Consider the following 14,961-nt stretch of genomic DNA (forward strand, 5'->3'; position numbering starts at 1 on the left):
TAAAATCTGATCCTCTAAATATATAGTGGTTGGTACAGCACCACTATACAGCTGTGTATAGCAGGATCCGCACCCTTATGGTCTAGCTGCAACGATCTCTGTGATATCCAAGCTCCAATAATAAGTCGTCTGGTATAGTTAGCACTTAGCCCATACTCGATATAATTATGATGCCTTACTCTAGCCAGATCTCTGCTGTTTGCTCACGTGGCTTCCTGTGTCCCGCCCACACGTTTATGAATGTAATCCGACCTCATCCCCACATTGGTGACAAGAAGGGTTTAAAAAACCACGTGGATAGCACAACAATTATCGGCCACAACATCGGCCACAACAATTATCGGCTTGGTTATGCGCATGTGTAAAAATTAACCATTATTATTAGCTAGCTGCCATGCCAACGTGTACGTGCAAGCTGTGTTGGAGCGCTGTAGGTAACAGCACATGCGCATTGAGCTGACCAATCAACAATTGCTACAAGATCTAGTGCAGCTAGACAGTGAGGATATCGATGCTTGTCGAGTCAGAGGGGAAGAGGGGAGTAAGCTAGAAAATAAAGAGTATAAAGAGTATAATATAAGAGTATAATATAAGTATCAATATAAGTTTGTTTAGGCTAGTTACATCAGCAGTGGACATCATGTGAAAAAAACAGAAAAGAGCGTCTGCCGATACAACCTCATAGACAAGTTTCAGCAGGTCCTGATTGACCGTGAGTCCTGATTGACCGTGAGAACATTGACACAGCAAAAATAAACGGACACTTACTGCATTCCGTTTCTTTCAGATTAACGGAAGGCAAGACGGAAGTTCATGGGGGCGGGGCTTGACGGTGCCGTTGCTGCAAGTAAATCTCACCGCAACCCACTCTTGGGAGCCGTTTCTTTGCATGCATTGATACAGTTGTACGTATAGTTATAAGATGTGTATATACCTCATGTTATTCATGATAAACAATCATCCAAAGGAAAGGAGAGTTTGGGATAGTGTTATTATTACTCTCACTGTAAAGCAGCTATATCTACTTATTATAGCTGATCCTAGACCTAGATTTAGATTGAATGATGCCCATGACTCTGTAGACGAAGAGAAAACCGTGTCAGATGTAGACTGATTCCATGGTCATGGATGATTTCGTATATTCGGTAGATCTTTCTCGACAAAAATTATCAACTCGTATTACCATGCAGTTGTTATAGCTAGCTATTATGTCAGTGATCTACTCTTATTGCATTGTATAGTGTCTATAGTGTTATAGTGTTGTTATTTGAAGCACACCATGGGTAAAGGTCAAGGGTGGCATGCGCATGCTCAGAACGTTCCTTTTAGGCGGCTATGTTAAAATTAGCATCTTACCGCACGAAGCTATGGCTAGGTTGTTTATTTGTGCCGATGTGCTTGAACAGCTTGAGGACAGCGATCTCCTCTGGTGATGACAGTGCCTATGAAGGAGAGGGGATAGCTACCAGCTTTATGCCAGACGCTGTCTGGGACTGAGGACATGCATGACATGGACCTAGACGCTAGCGCTATGGACCAGGAGAGGGCTCACTGTGTGACTCTGGTAAGTAGTATAGTATAGCTAGAATATCAGTAGTGTAAGTATAGTATAGCTAAAATAGAATTAGCAGTAATGAACAGTATTTATGTGAGCTTGTAAAGCTTGTAAATTTCATCAACAGTATCAGGTGTCAACGGGGGTGGGGTGGACCGGTGGACCGTCTGATGGAAGTGGGTCACTGTCTCACTGTCCAACGATGACGGAGATGAACTACAAAAGTGGTGACGAAGGTACCATACTGCTCTTTACAGTTCTAAAGAGTGAAGAGATACCTGGTATCACACTCACACTAGCTGTGCAGTTCTAAAGAGATGACAATAGGGCTGATGGTTATACAATGTATACCAGAGGCGATGGTACACCTTATCAAAACAACCAAATGATACTCACGATGTACTTCTTGGGTGGTAATGGAAAGCATCAGTAATACATGTACGTATTGTACTTCAAATTGAGCACTGTTACATTCATATGATGTGACCGCGACAAAAGAGTTTCCTGCGTTCCCAAACGGTACAGGAAAATTTTTTTCTCCAATGCACGCACAGATTTCCCCAGATAAATGTTAGACTTGCCATTGGGAGGAGTCTTGGGATTTGATTGTGTTCAGTGCCTGTCTGTTGAGGTGTTGGTTGTGTCTGGCGTGGGGAGTGCCCAGGTGGTTGGGTTGAATAGAATATTGGTCCGTTTTTGGCATCTGGTCGCTGAGGAGTCGAGACGTTGCAGCTCAGACCTGTTTTTACACACGAGCAGTTCCCGCAGGTCATCTCTTTCCAATTGGTACACACAAAAATTGCGGTTAGGTCGGGCTGCACTCTTTTGAGTGGCCAAGATAATTGAAAAGAACAAATAAAAGAAGCAGTTCTCAGGACGGACTCAGCACGATTTCGATCACACCGGTCATAACTAGTCTCTACTTAGTCTCTTAGTTCACAGCAACACCAATTATCTAGAATTAAATTAAACGAAGGGGAGGATTGGAAACGAAAATTTTTGCGTGAAACACTCCGCGTTATAGGGCGTGCCTGTCTTGGCTGCCATACAATGTGCTGTACATAGAAATGGTGAAATTGATCACTTTTAATGTTGAATATTCTAAAAAGTAATGGGTCGACTAAGCAACGCAACCACTATCACTAAACAAATAAATGTTATAAAAGAAGGAATAGCCCTCACTATGAAGTTGTGAGAGCCCGTGGTGTGTCTAAAAGTATACTAAAGCAGACTATACTGCAAACGTTTATGAGGCATGAAACCATAGCTCTTTTGCTGTTTAGGCTTCGCAGCAGGGAAAGAGAAAAGTTGACATGGAGTAATTCATTCTATACTCAAAAACAGAGTAAAGACAGCGCTGTGTAAACTTACTTCTCTAGAGTAACCTCCCAGCCTCTGAGTGATCGCTAGTGGATAGGAGAGCGGTTGAAATACAACCAGAGTACGGTCAAAACAAAAATAATCGCGAAATCATAACGCGGAGTGTTTCAACCATTTACACAGGGAGGCCTGGTCGTTTCCAATCCCCTTCCTTTTCAATCTCAATCTATGATTTAACAGAAAGTGTCCAAAATATTTTGTTGCGTTACAACATATTGAGCCACAGTAAGCTGGCTCAGTACATACCCTGAAGCTATAGGACTGTAAAGACTGCACGATGTAGTTTCAGGATTTGCGTTAACACAAATCCTGAAACTTCATCCATGGGATAACAGCAACACATTGAGCCACAGTAAGCTGGTTCAGTCACTCTATACATGCATACCCTGTAGCTATGGCTGGAAATAGAAGGACTGTAAATATAAAGGAGACTGCACAATGTATATAGTTTTAGGATTTGCCTTATTAACACAAATCCTTTATTAACACAAATCCTGAAACTTCATCCACGGGATAACAGCAAAACATATTGAGCCACAGTAAGCTGGCTCAGTCACTCTATACAGCTATAGCTGGGCTCAGTCACTCTATACAGCTATAGCTGGAAAGAGAATTTAACGGAGAGTATGCCAACGGCAGAGGGGAGATAACCTCACTGTTATGCATTATGATTAGTCAATTCTTTTGCAACAGCTAAACAGTGACTGAATACACCATTGCCTTAAAAGGGCGTCAGGCTCATAAAATTTTACATTTTTATGTAAACATCAAAATTGTGTGAAAGTCATAATGTTATGAAGCAGTCTAGATCTATAATAATGAACAATGCCTAGTACCAGTACCATAAAGTATAAATAATTATCAAGTTTCTAGATTTAATTTCTTTGTAAATGCATGCCTTGTTAATTTCAAGGTTTGTGTGTAATCTCCACTCAAGTATTTGCAAAGAAAAAAGTGTCAGTCATTCGGATGTACAGCAGCAACTATGTGTAGCTAAGTAGTTGATCAGCTTATTCAGCTTTTCCCCCAATCTCCTCCCATTAAATTAACTTCCTGTTAATTTCCGGTGTCATAAAATTTTAGGCCCCCCATTAACAGCGGTAACATTATGTGACAGTGCATTCTCAAAATACACCAATACAGCAGTCTATGCAGTGCCAGTTACTGAATGCAGCTCTCCTCACACACACACATTTCATGTATGTACAGTAGTATACCACTGGTCTCACAGCTGCACCATGTCATTCTATGAATCAGGCCTCATGCAGCCAACTGTCCCGAATTGGTCAGGCCGAAAGGCCGAAAGGAAACTGCTATTGTGATTCCACCATGATACAACAGTTTTTCTCTTGACTTCTATCTGTGATTCCACATTACTTGAGAGCTGAGCCAGTGATGCTATTGGAGCATCCCCACAACAATTTACATCTTCTATGTATAGGAAAACATGGAGGAAGATATGAATTGTTGTCTTTATACTTTTTTGTCCTAAAATTTGGCTGAGAAAGTAAGCACGAAGTTGCAAAATTTGCAAAATTATGGCGATAGCTATGCAACTCTTACAGGCAGATCCAACATTGCGGTAAAGCATGAGTAACTTGAAAGGTAAATCTTCCATTCCATGATAGGCAAGTGATTGCAGAGCTAACCTTACCATATCTCTTGACTTCGTTCTATCGTGCGATAGCATCACAATGGAGAGCCTACAATGTTAACAGTTTGGACCCCCTGGAGGGCCTAAACTGTTAACATTCTAGGCCCGGGGGGTTTTATGACAGCCGCGTGAAATCCCTGTGTTTCCAATCCCTCTCCTCTAGGCTCTACTATCTATGGTCTGTAGTTGCTGTCATACGTGATAACAACATCACTATATGCACTGCATTATATTTCTGGTTTCTTATAATCATGTCACCAGCCGAGGGTTTGCACTTTAGTGCTCAACCCGAGGAGTCCGTTGGTTTGTTTGTGTGTGACGTGTGTGTGACATGTGAGTCTAGCACTGCATGGATTAGTTTTAAATGAGCTTCGTTGTCGTATAAAAGCGAGCAAAAGCTAAGCAGCAGGTTGGCAGCTAGCTAGCTTCACGCGGCCTTTATTCGAGGTACCCTACGTATTTACAGCTGAAGTGATCCCGTACCAGGAACAATGGAAAAGGGTCACTACAATAGAAAGCTAGAATTGTGACTGGATGCTGATGCTGTCTGCTCTTATGGGGTGCCATTTGTCTCAAAACTAAATGTTTACCAAAGAGGTCGAGCCAGGTCGATGTTTAGCAATAGTCGATGTTTAGCAATAGGCATATCAATTCAGCAAAAGTTCGCACATGACCCCCTCAAAATTGCACTGACTGCTATTCTATTCTTAAAGATGTTATGAAATTGATAATTATTATAACCTTGGAGCATGCATGATGGGCTTTCATTTAATGTACTGTATGGCTTCATTCAGTAAATAATAGGGGTGACAGATTCTTTACCTTTCAAAACCGACTGCTCGGAATGTCGTTAAATTTTTTTACGGTATATGTTAAGCCCTTGTTTATGAACTGTGAAAATTTCATGTTGGGGCTCCATTGGGATTGGAAGGTCTTATAGAATAGTCCTCGCTGTGACTTATCTCAGTACACTATTGCACACTAGATGTGCAAATATAAAATAAAATAACTTACTCTACTGAGACAAAATAACACACATTTACAGAACCTTCTACAATCTTCTTTGACCTTTGTGCTGTGTGTTTTGTCACACCAAATTCCTCCTGAATCTTCTTCACTGTCCAGCTTTTGGGCAAAACAGTGAGAATTTGCACTTGTTTTTGATACTACTTCAAACTTTTCTTTGAGCTGTTGAATCATCTCACTCCCATCGTCTAAAATGTTGCCAGTGATAACTGTGTGCTGCATTGCTTCTGTAATCCTCTTAATTTTTTGGCTAGAATAGTTCTTTCCACGGGCTGGAATAAGGTGTTTCACCAATTTCTGCCAAATATTTATTAATGGTGGAAACAGATGTTGGCACATAGTCAGTCAGGGACTTCAGGTGATGGGGAAGCAGGTTCAGGGAGAAGGTGGTGGTATCTGCTTGCTAATTTTCTTTCGGCAGGTGTCACAGATCTTGGAGGAAATAGAAAGTTGTGGAGCTTTCTCACACATCCATTCTGTGACAGGTCTTAAGTTGTTCTTGCGACTTCTCCAATAGTGCCCAGGTAAAATCAAAGGGATTGCGAGCCATTGTTTTTCTTTGTAAGCAGTAGGCTAGGCAGTAGTGCACTGTAAAAATTGACTGCTGCTAATAAAATTATTGGTTGCACTAAGGAAAAAGGAGGTTGTCCTTGTTCAAGCTATCATTCTTTGATACATGCATGATCAAACACACAATTATTTTTAATTAAATAAACACAAACAGTGTTAGTGTGTGCAATAGTGTACTGAGAGAGGCATATGTACTATTCTATAGGACTACATATCTTTCAATCCCAATGGACCCCCAACATGAAATGTTCACAGTTCATAAATAAGGGCCTAAGTATACACCTAAAAAAAATTTACGAAATTCCGAGCAGTCTGTTTTGAAAGATCAAAGGTTCAATTCACAAAGAATCTGTCACCCCTATTATTTACCAAATGAAGCCATACAGTACATGCATGCTCCGAGGTTATATGTGACAGGCTCTGGGAAAACCAGACTATTGGAGCAGAATTTAGTATTGAGCTACAGCTAAATTTATGCCTACAGTATAAAATCTCAAATAAAATGTTATTGATGTATAAGTATCTACAGCCCTTCTACTACCTCTCTGTAAAATCTGATGCTCTAAATCCAACTCTTTCCATCGAAACGCTTCGTCCAAACTTTCGCTATTACCTTATTTTTCCTAATTAAGCAATCTTTGAGAGCCGTTTTTCTCGATACTACATTTTACGGCTTCGAGTTTCCAACGCGCATAACTCGGGTATGAAACTAGGTATGTGAAAACTAAGCATATCATTGTGTAGGCAATGCTCTGCTCTATCACTTGGTACATTAATCACCAAAATTTTAGTCTGCTCCAATAGTCTGGTTTTCCTAGAGCCTGTCACATATTATCAATTTCATAACATCTTTAAGAATAGGAAAGTTACAAGGACTTGAATAGCAGTCAGTGCAGTAAAACAGTGCAGACAAAATGTGGAATGTTTAGTGGCTATAACCACAAAGCCATACAACATTATGACGCAATTCCGAGGGGGTCATGTGCGAACTTTTGCTGAATTGATATGGAATTACCCAATAGCAAAGCTACCAACCAGATCACACAATGTGCAGATATTAGGGCGTGGTTTCTTGTGATACGCCTTAATAATTGTGCTAGAGATGCCCTACTGCCTAATTATACCCAGTGCTCTACTAAATAAACCGCTGTTTGTAACAGCAGTAGTAATCTTGCAACTAGCTAGCACAATTTTAATTAAGTATCACAAGAAACCACGCTCTAATATCTGCACTTTGTGCGATCTGGTAGCTTCGCTCATCGACCTGGTTGCTAAACATCGACCTGGTCGCTAAACATCGATCTGGTCTGCAAAGATCTGGTTGCTAAACATCGATCTGTTAAGCATAAATTTGTCTCTAAACATCGATCTGGTATCGACTCTTTTTTAGTTTTGAGACTAACGGCACCCCATAGACTCTGGGACCTGGATCCTACTCCTTGGCCATACGTAGCCCACGACTCTGTTCTCAGCATGTCTCTAGTTCTTTTTTGCTGTGCTATAGACAGCTCAGTCCTAAGTAGTTCTTCTGGTTTCTTTAAAATCACGTTACTCTATTGTTGTTTGTAATTTGTGAATCTACATCTGCCGTGGAATGCAATTATTCTACGCAACATTTACAGGGATTTACAGAGGGTTGCTTACTACCTCCTTGCACAAAAGTTGCTTTTATTTAAGGGTGGAGCTGCTGCTGCAAACTGCACATGACCTGGTGTCAGCTGTAGCCAGCCAGTGGGGTTACCAGTTAACCAAAATAGAAAAAGAAGTTGTGTTTACTCTCTTTGGCTTGGGGCCATTTTTGTCTTAAACACTTCACACATACTTGGAAGGTATTTTTGTCATGTAAATTCAGCATGTAAATTCAGCACTGCAGGGTGTAACATACCAGTTATCCTCGTAACAAAATCAAAAAAAATTCACAATGATGTACATACAATTGATTCTTTCTTGGTGAATAATGGGAGAGCAGTGTAAATTATAAATTGTATACGCAAGTAAGTTTCACGACGGTGATTGTTGCCCGTGTACACTATGCACCAGACGTAGCACCTCAACACCTCAACACGCAGCCCTCAAATGTTCAAAAATTGCACTTACTAAGTAGCTATAGCAAGCTTAGATTCAATTTACCTATGCAATTTACCTATGCATTCCAAACACTTGTGTAAATAAACTGTACAACATCACCGTTTCCATGCACCCACCCACACACACACACACAGGACCCTAATGCAGACACACAAGGACCAATCTCAAGACCTCCGACGCAATTCAATAAATGAATAAATGATGAAACCAGGCACCAAATGAAGTATTGGGTGGGAGGGTGGGTCTCTTAGAGAAATTTACGTTATAGTTAACAAAGAACTGTACTACTATGTTTAGCTACTTCCTGTCATGCTTGTTTGACGTCACTGTTGCTATAGCTATGCAATGAATTTAGTGATGGCTGATTCAAGCAAGCGTCTATGATCAATTGTGAAGGCTGTGTTTCTGCATCTTCTGGTGCTACTTGTCTACAAAGAGTGCAAATGTACCCTGAGGAATTGTGAAGGAACCAGTCCTTGGCAGTATGGACCCTTCTTACTGCTCCTGGTCAATGTAATAAGCAGGTTGTGACAACCAATGTTGAAAGTTGAAAAAAAGCAACACAAACAAACCAGTATCGTTCACAGAGTTCTTCCATTTGACTAAATTTGTATTGAATTCTCTCTATTCCAAATATTGATTGTGTGTCATTGTTTTAATTGAAACAGTGTTTGTTGCAAAGGTGGGATACTGTATTCAGTTCTAGTTTGACCACAAGCATGGCTGTGGTCAGACAGGTAGTATAAACTACAACTGAAGCCTTTGATCTTTGGTGCAACCATAGTACAATGCCATATAATGCAGTGCAATATATGGTAGCCATGGCAGTGATGCAACATGCCAGCACTGGATTGCTTTGATCTGCCTCACTGGGCAACAAAGAAAATGTGTATAAAGAATTATTTCAAATTGAGAATAATAATTATCAGTTTTTGTATAGGTTAACCTTTTCCCCGTTGAAGCCGTCATATGACGGCCACTCTAGTGGTAATTTTCAAAAATTCGCTGTGTTGGAGCTATGCGCACGCTGTAGGTACCAGTCAGTGGCGGATCTAGAAAAATGGAAAGGGGGAAAGCGCGGAAAATTTGGGGCCACACCCACTTCCGGTAAGGGTTCTGTCACTTCCGGTCACATGTGTTACTGTGCAATATCATGCTGAACGTTCATACTATGTGGCTGTTAGAACACAGTATCAGTTGAGGTTTGAGGCCTGTAACAAGATGAGGGTAGTTGGGCAAATGATTTAACTAGTTCTCTCCATGTTCACTTCTGATGACAGATTGTTACATCGATCCCTGTTGATTTTCAACAATGCCAATGAACTCAGCCTTAATTCAGTCCTAAAAGTATCATTGAATAACTATGTATGACCTTATTGATTATGTGTAGTATAGGGGGCTGTTTTCTTAGTAGGCTCTCATATCCAGAAAAAATTTATGTCAATTCTCACGGTATGAACAACACTATATCATGAATCCTTGAATGCTAGTGTTGACAACAGCACATTCCGTACAATTTTCCTAGCGGAGAGAATTTATTGTTGGAACACTAGAATTGGCAGTTTCAATTAAAAGGGTTCTGCCATACTTTTCTGATATTAGTGGTTGAAATAGTTTCTTAAATCTGTCCAACTCACCTTGACAATGCCCAGCCACTTGTGGACACCCCTGAGCATAGTATACAAGAGCCAGAGTCTGAGTATCTGGCAATCAATGGTCTAATCAAGCGCTTGTATTAAATTGTAATTGTGTAGTCAATCAAAGGTGATAGCAGAAACTTGAGAACCTAGGTCTGTTCTTTCACAAGCTCTAAAACTAGTGAATAGTGATTTTACGGAGTTACATACACTATTAGTGATGCTCAAGGTATTCGAGCGAATACTTGAGCAACCACAGCACATGCCCAGATACACGCCCAGATACAATCAATACCAGGCGACCTAGTTGGAGACCCTGGGATCCTGGGATCGAGGCTAGGAAGTTATCGTTATTAGAATTAAAAAAAAGCTGCTTACCAGCGTGGTTGTCCAGCCCACCACGCAGGCAATTCTTGCAGCCACCTACAGTACAGTACTACCTGTAGTTGTAGTTGTATAGTAGACTGAGGCCCTAGTCGTGTATATGCATGAGTCTAGGACATGAGGTTTGGAACTTTGTCACAACATCAGTTTGGCTATCTTCATAATATCTTTGCAGTGCTCAAAATTGGCAGTGCTCAAAATTGCTAGTTTGGAGAAAATCTTACGGCTATGGAACACGGCCGGAGTAAGCTGTCTAAACCCTTGTAACGTACATTTTTATCTCTTTGGAGGTCATGTGACCTTTGTGGGGACAATGCAGCCACATCCCCAAAGATAATTCCAATACAGATAATTCCAATACGCATGTTTAATAAGGAGGCGCATTAAATAGAGTTTCCCAGATTTTAGCTAAGCTGTAAAATTTTCCATCATCCCCTAACTTTTCCAAATTAGAACATCATTTAATATACCTGAGGGGACTCATACTGACAGCTACTGCAAGCAAGCGGACCATTTGCACGTGTTAGTCCTCCCTGATAGGCTAGAGTTGACGTTCGCAACACTTGCTCACTACAATGTGCTGTACATAGAAATGGTCACTTTTAATGTTGAATATTCTAAAAAGTAAAGAGAATATAGGTCGACTAAAAAGAAGGAATAGCCCTTACTATGAAGGTCAAGGCCCGTGGTGTGTCTAAAAGTATACTAAAGCAGTTTGAAGGACTATACTGCAAACGTTTATGAACAGTAAAGCTGCATGAAACCATCACTTAGATACATAATAACCAAGTCAAGCAATGTCTTTTGCTTCTTACAGTTTCTTCTTTGAGGTTAACATTGGGCAATGGCACCTTGATGTGGTACCTAAGCTACACGTAGTGCACAGAGTATATCTACCAGTACTCTTGACAAGAATGATACCACTAGTTGTACTGTATCTGAAAACAAAAACATTTGATGAAGGCGATGAGCTTACAGGTGGTCCTACAGCTAGTAGTCCATTGAAAACCCTGAAGCATTTGCAGAGATAGTGTGCCTAGCACCGGGTGAAAACCGTTGTACATAATGTCTGACACTAATTTTGAGGCTATGAGTAACCCTGAGAAATTTCCCTATGGTACAGGGTGCTTTAGTGCCGACAGACCCAACAAGTTGACTTATAAAAAAATACTTAACTAAAGACAACCAAGGACTATTAAATGTTGATGGTAGGTACTATCCGAAGCTAATCCAGTGGCAACACCAATGGACTCCAATGTCACACTTGTTAAAGACGATAACAAAAGCAATCAGGTCAATCAAGCCCAGTATCAAAGCATGGTTGGTAGCTTGATGTATGCAAGCACAGCAACAAGACCTGACATCGCCTTTGCCGTTGGAAGGGTGTCAAAATTCAGTTCAGCACCAACCACAGCACACCTCACTGCAGTCAAGAGGATCTTTCGTTATTTGAAAGGCACCATGCATCTTGGATTGGGCTATGAGAAGACAGCGAATGTAGACTTGATTGGCTACTCAGATGCTGACTGGGCAGGAGATCATGATGATAGACACGCTACAAGTGGTCAGGTATTCTTGATGGGAAATGGAGCAGTCAGTTGGAGTAGCAGAAAGCAATCACTCGTGACTTTATCGACTTCTGAAGCGGAGTATGTGGCACTCAGCCTTGCAAGTCAAGAAGCAATATGGTTGAGAAGATTGATGTCTGACATCTGTGAATCTGCAGAAGAACCTACTAATCTGTTTGAAGACAACCAAGGAACAATTGCTATGGCAAAGAACCCGGTGTCTCATTCTCGCACCAAACATATTGATATCAAGTACCACTATGTGGGTGAAGCAATACAGAAGAAAGAAATCCAAGTGACTTATTGCCCAACTGAAAATATGCTAGCTGATTTGTTAACCAAGTCACTTTCCCGAGTACGTCATGAAACACTTCGAAAACAAATGGGACTTTTGGAACTTCCTTAACCTTTCATTAAGTGGGAGTGTTGAACATATAATTTCAAGGTTGAACTCTGACTGATTATGACTTATTAGTTATTGCATCATTTAGTCTATATTTAGTAACTATTCTAGAACATTCTGACAGGTTCTTATTTAACCATGTGTATGATTGTTTTTTGTCAGTCTTGTCAGTTTCCATTGAACATAAATATTGAACACAAACATGAGACTAGCCAGCTGCTCAGTCTAGATCTTTCTAGTGACTCTGAGTAGTTGCTATAGCTTCTCTCCTTCTTGCATGTGTAGATCCATTCTGATTTGAGCACTGTACTGAGCACCGAGGACTCTCAACTATACTGTACATATAAATTTATTTGCTTAAGGCCTTGCACAACTCAAGTTCTCCCGACCCACTTTTTAATCGGGGCTGGTGCGAGACTATAAGTGTAGTCTAATAATTATAGTGTCAGGTTGAGAGCTCAGGTCAAGGGTCAAGCATAGAGGCAAACAAACCGATTGGTGTGTTCGACAGGCAATGACCGATTGGTGTGATTGACAAACCGGGCTATAATCGATGCCACCTGAATTGAACCTAACACGATTATAGCATAGATAGTAGAGGAGATCTCTACGGTGGTTGGTAGTTGCTAGTTGCTAGTTGGGAGTTGGGAGTTCGCAGTTGGGAGTTGACAATTGGCAGTTGGAAGTTGGTATACAGTAGACTCTCGTTAATCCGGCCACCCTTGGGACCATGCAGGTGGCCGTACTTCCGATAATTAGCCGCGGCTTAAAAACGACCTTACCTCGAATCTAATCACTGATTTGCAGTTTGTCTCGAGGATAAGTATAGGATAGACTACACCTAAGAGTAGAATATGCGTCTATGTAACCTCCGCGGTTGCGGTTAGCCCGAGGCGCAAAGCCGTAACCGTAACCAAGGTGGTTACTAAGACGCATATTGTACGAGTGGGTGTGGTCTATCTAACTTGGACTTCATTGCGCATATGCGAGGCGTGGTTATAATTATTATTATTAGCGCTGAACAAAAATGAATAAAGAACTGAGTATACTAGTAAGGAATAGAGCACACTGCCAGTCTTTGACTTCTTAAAAGTCTAGCTGGAGTACGTACTATACTACAAATAAGGATTTTTTAATTAACCCTTTAACCGTCACGGGCCACGATCGTGGCCCGCAATAGTGACTTTTTTGCGAAATTCTAATTCTGCGATACTTAGGAAGTAGCTCGAACTACGCACATCCCTGTATAGAGGAAGAGCTGTAGAATCACGTGTCTAGAATTTTCCAAGCCACGTTGCTATGTTAAAATTTCATTTAGCATCTTACCGCACGAAGTTTATAGCTATGGCTAGGTTGTTTACTTGTGCCGATGTGCTTGAACAGCTTGAGGACAGCAATGGCGATGTCTCCTCTGGTGATGACAGTGCCTATGAAGATAGTAGGATACCTCCCAAAGGCTTTATGCCAGACGCTGATGAACTGTCTGGGACTGAGGACATGCACCTAGACGCTAGAGCTATGGACCAGGACGGCTCACTGTGTGACTCTGGCAAGTAGTATAGTATAGCTAGAATATCAGTAGTAAGTATAGTATAGTATAGCTAAAATAGAATTAGCTGTAATCTTTATGTGAGCTTGTAAATTTCATAGATCGTTCACCGATATAGTAATACATGTACGTATTGTACTTCAAATTGATATATCTTAGCACTGTTACATTCATATGATGTGAAAATCAAGCTTAGTCAAGCCTTTATACCATAATTATGATAGGCTCATCCATAAAAAAAATTTTTGGATTTTATCTCACCGCATTTAAAATGATAAAAACGGGTGAGCGTAATAACCGTGGTTGTTATGGCAACACACCATTTTATTCCTTGTTGTATGGGCGTTCTATTGGTATATGGTTGCTAGGCATTTTATTGCTCTGGAAACCCGATAGAGAATTTACAGACATTTCACTTCTTCACTGTTAATTAAGAATCCGACGGTTAAAGGGTTAAATACAATTGGAGCAAGTACATAGATTGACTGGGTCAAAATTTGTATTGAAATAATCCCAGAAGAAATTGAAGAGGAGTCTCTCGGTACGGCATTTCCAGATCCAGGCTTGGTATGCATTCCAAAGGCGTACTACTCTATTGAAGTAATAGTGTTGTGTTTTGTTCAATCTGGTGAAATTGTGTGACAGTTTTAGGTTGCTACCGAGCCTGGTTGATAAAGTGACAAAGCGAACATGGTCGCGTATGTTGAAATTATCTTGGGGCGGTGTTTGACTAGGAACATGATATCCAGCCAGTACATTAGGGGTAGCATGCCTGGAGTTATAAGCCTCTGTTTGTAACTGGAGGAGTAGTCCCAGAGAATATATTTAGTTGCTCTTCTCTGCACTTGTTCCAGCTTGGTTACGTTCTTAAAGTGTAGAGGTCTCCATAGTTGCGAACAGTACGACAGGTGAGAGTGGACTAGTGTGATATATTATAGGTTCTTTTTGTTGGGGGTGTTGCTATTAACAGTCCTTCAAATGAGGTTTAGAGCCCCATAGGCTTTAGAGCAGATGAGTGAATAGTGATTAGACCAATCTAGTGTGCTCGATACTAGTATTCCAAGATCCTTGTAGTTGTCCGTAAAGTCTATAAGGGTTCCATCTATGACGTATCTGTTGGTCTCCTCCAGTACAGGCTGATTAAGCG

General features: G+C 40.8%; 1 protein-coding gene and 1 long non-coding RNA gene across 2 annotated transcripts; both read left to right on the forward strand.

Annotated features, from left to right (window-relative positions):
* Nucleotides 1-1,421: 1,421 nt before the first annotated feature.
* On the forward strand, nucleotides 1,422-8,512 carry LOC135339909 (uncharacterized). Its single transcript, XR_010396136.1, has 3 exons — nucleotides 1,422-1,564; nucleotides 1,683-1,791; nucleotides 8,408-8,512. It is a non-coding gene; the product is annotated as an uncharacterized LOC135339909 (long non-coding RNA).
* Nucleotides 8,513-11,539: 3,027 nt separating this feature from the next.
* On the forward strand, nucleotides 11,540-12,517 carry LOC135340191 (uncharacterized). The gene is made up of 2 exons (XM_064536513.1): nucleotides 11,540-12,157; nucleotides 12,428-12,517. Exons 1-2 carry the CDS (start codon nucleotides 11,540-11,542, stop codon nucleotides 12,515-12,517), a joined length of 708 nt encoding a protein of 235 aa, XP_064392583.1.
* Nucleotides 12,518-14,961: the final 2,444 nt, after the last annotated feature.

Source organism: Halichondria panicea, chromosome 8 (assembly GCF_963675165.1).
Source record: "Halichondria panicea chromosome 8, odHalPani1.1, whole genome shotgun sequence".
Taxonomy (NCBI): domain Eukaryota; kingdom Metazoa; phylum Porifera; class Demospongiae; order Suberitida; family Halichondriidae; genus Halichondria; species Halichondria panicea.